This window comes from Papaver somniferum, chromosome 1 (assembly GCF_003573695.1).
Source record: "Papaver somniferum cultivar HN1 chromosome 1, ASM357369v1, whole genome shotgun sequence".
NCBI lineage: Eukaryota > Viridiplantae > Streptophyta > Magnoliopsida > Ranunculales > Papaveraceae > Papaver > Papaver somniferum.
In genome coordinates, this window is record NC_039358.1 from 231309513 (window position 1) to 231316273 (window position 6761).

General features: G+C 36.3%; 1 protein-coding gene across 1 annotated transcript; it reads right to left on the reverse strand.

Moving 5' to 3' along the window:
• Nucleotides 1-279: 279 nt before the first annotated feature.
• On the reverse strand, nucleotides 280-4302 carry LOC113318790 (50S ribosomal protein L22, chloroplastic-like). The gene is made up of 7 exons (XM_026567042.1): nucleotides 4168-4302; nucleotides 3561-3743; nucleotides 3383-3465; nucleotides 2472-2639; nucleotides 1399-1509; nucleotides 967-1033; nucleotides 280-858 (listed from the first exon to the last, which is right to left on the reverse strand). Exons 2-7 carry the CDS (start codon nucleotides 3679-3681, stop codon nucleotides 581-583), a joined length of 828 nt encoding a protein of 275 aa, XP_026422827.1. The 5' UTR covers nucleotides 3682-3743; nucleotides 4168-4302; the 3' UTR covers nucleotides 280-580.
• Nucleotides 4303-6761: the final 2459 nt, after the last annotated feature.

The window sequence follows — 6761 nt, forward strand, 5'->3', positions numbered from 1 at the left end:
AGAAAAATCTTATTTTGGAAACACTAGAGATAGTGGGCTAGTAATGCAGCTGCCTAGTAGCAGACTCACTTTTAAGCGTGATAGCTGCTGCTTACCTAACAGAGGATAAAGATTCTGGCCTGATTGTAGTGTGTTCTTCATTTTCAAAGGACGAGATTGCAATATACAAACCAATCAATTGAATAATAACCATTGAGATGACATAATGACGAACAAAATCTTTCTAATCATGATGAGATCTGACAATTTTCAATAACATGACAAGATGGAGTGCAGGAGTTCCAGAAGAAAATTTAATGCCCCAAAAATACAAAACTTATTGCTCTTAAAATTGTGAAGCTAAAATGTCTACTTCATGTCAGTACTACTCCAATATAAGATCTGCCAGCAACTTGTTTCTGAAATAACCCTTACTCGGCAGAAGAGTACACAACCAACTAGCAGAATAATTTTAATTTAAACCCTAGGTACAAAAACAAACTACTTTCTCTTAAATTGAAGCAAAACTGTCCCCCTCTACCATCAAATTTAGACCAAGGTGGTTGGTTCTGCAAGAAGATTGTTTCTTGAAAATTCTGCTTCAAGCCATGGAACTCTTCTCTGAGTTGCTAGGCTTGCTTTTGCGTCCCCATACAGGGGTAGTCTCGATGAGCTTATGTGGAACCAATCGCCTCTCCCTCTTGGAGAGCTTGCGGAAATTGTGTACTCTTAGTCTGGCTATCTCAGCCTCTTCTTCAGGGGTCATCTCCCTAACAACGACAGTTAACCTACACTCTGCTCGTACTTTCACTCCAGATCTTCCCTTTGCGTGATATGAAACTCTCTTTTTGAATAACCCTTTTCCTACAAATGCCTCGGCTGTCGCACAAAAATTCGGGCATGTATAATTAGCATAGCTGGTTTAGTGCTCAAAAGAGAAGGAAATAGGAAGGAATTCAACAACAACAGTTCCTGCACTTTACTTACCAACTAGGAGACGGTCTTTATCCAACCCATGATTATGGGTTGCATTGGCACGTGCTGAGTGTATAACCTGCATGAACAAATTTTAGTTCAAGGTAAGTAATGCTGATAGTGAGATTGATTGATGTAATCAATACCTAGCTGTACCATTACATCAATAAAAATTTGAATGAACATGTACACAGCAATAAAATACAAGAGCTTGAAATTTTAGCAAAATCACAAAGTTAAGGACAGATTATGCTCATTTTCAAGGATCTGAGGCAGGGTTAATTGGAAACTGTAAAAGATAAAAAAATTTAGTGGCAAGAAATACTGTATGAAGTGGGTTTTGACAGGTAACCCCTAAAGAATGTAAGACTGTATATTTTTGTTAGCGACCTTGCTATGTTTAACAGTTCAAGCATAAGTTTAATTGTTCATGTACAAGTTTACCTGATAAACAGTCTTTGATGCTCGCTTTACTGTAAGCTGCAGTTGCAATAGAGCATCTTCCACTCGCATTCCACGAACCAATGCAGCCACCAGATTAACCTTTTTGGGACTCTGCAACACAACATATTAAGATATTACAGGGTTGGCTATACAATGACTAAAAGATTACAAATGAAATGAAACACCCATCGACATTCAAATCCCAATTCAGCTAGCTTCTAATGGTCTGAGTTCTTCGACAAGAGATTATATAAATACTAGAGACGTGTGGATGGGGCATGGTTATTGAAAACAAAGTATATGCCTAGAGCCACATGTCAGCAAGCATGGATCTGTTCGACCTTAAAAGTGGACGCACTGAATCCAGGGAGTCGCATATAAGTAGCAACAAAGGACCTAGAATTGTAGACCAGTAGATTTCTGCATTTAAAATCTAACTATCACTAAAAGTAGTCATGCGTATCTTTATTATAGTTCTCTAAGGGATATCCCTAACTAAGTACAAGTAGATGAATATTTCGAATTTATGCAACAGGCAACACTACCAAAAGGTATGCACGAGGCAGGCTAACAAAAGTTCTGCAGAAGGAAAAGCTACAACGAAAACACATTACATGATCCATCTCAACTGCCAAATCAAAAGAATATCCCTTCAAAAAGAAAATTGACTGCTAGTTATATCATTTCTAGGAGAGGTTTGAAGTAATAGTTAGATCAAACAAGGATATAAAAAAAAGACTATTTTTTACAACAATATAGTTCTGGAAGAGGTGAACTAGCAGGCAGCTATTTAAAAAGATTGCATGGTGCAAAAAGGCATCAAATGGATGTTGACTCTAAGCACGAGGGTGAAGTGGGCATATGAGTTCTATATTCAACGGATAAGATGAGGGTTGCATCGTGCAACTCTTTTAAGGAGCTGCTAAATATCATTTCTAAATTTGAAATATACTTATCATTGTTCTTTCAGCAAGTACTTTGCACTTATCAATGGTATATGCAGCAACCTTAAACTCAGATCGAACAAGAAACTAATAAAAAGTTAAAAACACTCAGATATAACAATACCATACCTGTTTTATGTCCTTCAACACTGCCTGAACGCTGGCACGTTTAGGGACCACGGCTTGGGTTTCAGTTGTCCCGTCACCTATTTGCAAAACAGGTGACGACAGTGGATTTGCTACAGGCGTTTGGTCAGAGGATGCTTCTGAAAGCAACTTCCTTGAAGAAGAAATTCCCTGCAATTTAAAGTAGTGACAAATTTAACGGTATGCCAGTTTAAAAGAAGGAACAATTTAAACGATTGTTTATGAGGAAAAACAAAGTTAGAGAGCAGATATTCCATTTATGTGACAAACTGTTTCCTGTAGATCTCACACCTAATATTCAACGTCCTTGGTGTTCTCTTCTGGGGAATGTTAGCAGGAAGCTCCTTTAAAGAGAGTTGCATGGTGCAAAGAGGCAAACAATGGATGTGATCCTAAGCGCAACGACAATTAAGAGCACACGAGTTGTAGGATTTAACAGATAGCATGAATGGTTGAACCGTGCAACTCTTTTAAGGGGCAACCCACTACCATGTGTCTTATTAAGAAAAAACAGTAGAGCAAAAGCTGTGGAGTGTAAAAGAATTTGAGGTTTGGTGGAGTCAGTCTGTTTGACACACAATCGTAATGAGAAACCTAGATAAAGTCCACAAGTTTTGCAATTTTAATGTTTGTCAACCATCTTCAACTGTACCTAAAAGTCATACACTAAACAAACATATAACAACATAGATACATGCCGACACATAATCTTTATATGAGTTTTTTGAAACTTATATAAATGAACTAAAATGTTTCTAGAAATTGTATCTATAGAAACCAAGGTACTCTCTACCCATTACCATCTTGGAGCATATTCAGTTTCCTTAAACTAAGAAAGGGTTTTCTTAAACTAAGAAATTTCATCATTAGCAAATAACGTTAAGAACATTTACCGATTGCTGCAAATACTGGTGAAAAGGCCTGAGAATGTTTGTCGGAGATGTGTTTGATGTTCTGTGTAGATAACGAAATTGACCTGCAATAGAAAACCCATGTTACAAAACCATCCTGTTTCAAATGAACGGCAAACTAGCACATTCCAACAAAAGATAATCAAAGTAGTTTATGTACCTAAAGTAGAAGCGGCATTTATACGAGCACTTGGTAAACTGAGTGGAGGACTACAGCTTTGCTCCAATTTTTTACCCGCATGACGAATGATAGATTGTATATGCCTTTGCCAACCCCCCATAATTGCAAAACACTAAGACCAACTCTTTGAATCAAAAGTCTTTAAGAAGATACGCCACCCATCTACACAAAAACGAACAATTACAGGTCAAATACAAGGAACTGAAGATAATAATCAATACATTAAGAATCAAATCAACTCAAAATTTTCATAATTAACCACGAAACACAACATTCACTTATTTCTCACATAAATTACTCCCAAATCCCCTCTAATTTTCACCAAAAACAACCATTTCCTTTAACACAATATAATACCAACGGAAAGATGAGATCTTTTCTAATGCAGATGACTTAAGAGTAGCATATAAACATGGATTTCCAATCAATTAGATTTTGATCAAATTTGTTAAGTAGTACGAAGAAAACATTAGTTGATCGAAGAAAGAGGCCAAAGCTAGGGTTTTAAAGTGAAAAAACAAAAACCCAGGTTTTTTTTTTTTTATAGATGCATTAAATCTAGAGATTGGGAGAGAAGGAGACTTACGAAGATTAAAGAAGATGGGAGATTTGAAGCTCTACAGGAGAAAACCAGCTCTGAAATGGAGAAGTTGGAAACTGAGAGAACTGAGAATATGGAAAAGGAGGAGAAAGGGTTTAGATTCGAGTGAGGACTGCAAACATTTGCAATACTAAAACCTCAATTTTTCATGCTAATATTTCTGGCGCAAATGTGTGCAAAGGATATTTCCACCCACACCATAAATGTACTTCATCTTTATTTGAGCTGCATTGCAGTCCTTTACTCCCAAATTGGGCCCATTACCATCAACAAGTTGCATTATTTTTTGAACGATTTTTTGGAACCATGGTTTTTTTGGGACCATTGTTTATAAGGCCATCTACCCTATATTTATAAGGGATGTCCTAAAATGTAGACATTACTAATTTGCCCCCATAATCCTAATTGAGATTATAATTAAATTAATAACTACCAAAATATAAAAAAACCTAATCTAATCTATTAACAAAAACCAAAATTAGACTATCCTACGGCCGCACCAAGAAAAAAAAGTCTTCTTCTTCTTCCTTTCAACATCGTCTTCATCGATTAATCGTCGATTCATAAAATTTTCATCGTCGATTAATCAATCGACTATAAGAATGGTTCTTCGAAAGAAAACCAAAAGACTCCCAGGAACAGGTCCCCCATTAGGACATCTAGCAAATCAGCCAAGTGATTTTGAGATTCATAAAGAAGTGGAAGAGCCAAGTGAATCCATAATCCAGTATAATAGACGCAGTAAGAAGCCTGATTCTTCCATGGGACCGTTTCGCAGGTATTTCCCGACAAACCCATTTCTTTTAATTTGATTTTCATCGATTCAATTGATTAGAAATCATCAAAATAGGGTTCAAATTGAAGTCACAGTGTTTAGTTCGGTTAGAACGTCTTTTATTGTTGCCCTAGTTTCTTAACCGAACTCCATGAAACGAAGAACACGAAGAACAGTTCGGTTTTATAGGATTGAAAACTAGGTTACCGAACTCGTGAGTTCGGTTGTTTCGCAAAAAAATTGTTGAACTGTCATGTAACTGAACTATAGCCATATTACCAAAAATAGGAAAAAAATCCATGTAACCGAACTGTTTGTTTTTTCCCAAAATTTCTAGTACCCCACTACCGAACTCTAGCACCTTTGTTCGGTTGTTTCGAATAAATGTTTAAAACTGCCATGTAACCGAACTGTACCCTTATTACAAAAAATAAAATAAAATTGGCCATGTAACCGAACTGTTCTTTTTTTACCTATATGTTTAATACCCATATAACCGAACTTGTTCCAATATGTTCGGTTTGTTCGCAAAAAACTTTGACAAACCGAACTCTTGGCTATTTACATATATATGTGGAGTTCGGTTTTCTTGAAAAAATAATTGAGTAACCGAACTCTACCCTGGAACACGATTTTTTTTTCTTGAGTTGGTTTTTTTTTTCGTGAATTATTCCTTATTTATTTTGTTTTTTTGTTTAGTGGCAAAGGTAAGAAATCTAACCAACCATTACCGGAAGATTTGAGAACTCCCACGCCTAGAGGCCCAAAAAAATTAGGTGCCGATAAGCGTGGAACCAAAAATGCTAAGTATGGAGGTGGGTCATTGATGTAGTTTTTTAAATGATAAGTAAAGTTCGTTCAACTCGGACTTGTGTAGACTCAATTTCAGACTTAAAAATAAAAACAAATAAAATATATTCACAGAATTGTCACGATAACGAGAGACACTAAGCCTTCGGATTCCACCATTAATCACATTCAATTGGTTCATATAATGACTCATAACAATTCTATCTCTTTTATGGACTCTATTTATTTGCCAAGGTAGATTTCTAAAATATTAGATGTAATCACGAGCATGGTATATCAAAATCTCTTACGTCTAAGCAGACACCATCAAACGAAATCACAACTAATTAGTGAAAATCATAAATCAATTGAATCAAGTGCAAAAGTAAAAAAGAATCTAATGTAGTTACCAAACAATTGTGAATAAGGCTTCCTCCGTCATCCCAGTGTTGGGGTTTAGCTCCTCATGTTGGAAACACGCTCAAAAGATATTTTCATTGCTCAAAAGGTGTGTTTACAATTGTGAAAAGGAGAAAAGTAATAAAAACAGTGAACTGCAACGTTTATAATCGTTACAAGCGAACTGTTACAATGGTAATGTACTGTTGCAGGAACGACAGATATGTATTATAGCGGATTTTGCGACTGTCCTCTATAGGCTTTTGTTCTTCAGCTCCTTCTTCACCAGCAGTAACAGGAAACTTTCCTGCAATTCGTTTCTTCGGCTCTGTGGCCTCTCCTTTCACCCCAAAACTCCCGATTCCTCTATTTTAGACTCGAACCACTCCTTTTATACACAACAAGTCGAATAAATCTCAAGAATATTTCAGATATCTTTTTCTTCTCCCCACGGCCAAGTTACGGCTTTTACTCCTTTCTTTTCTCTTACGCGTCTTGTAAATTTGTTCAAACTCTTCTAAATCCGGAAATCAATCTTGGCAGAATTAGAACCCAATATATTCTCCAAACTTGCACGTAATTCCAACCAAACTATCCCGAGAAACTTTCTTCTTTC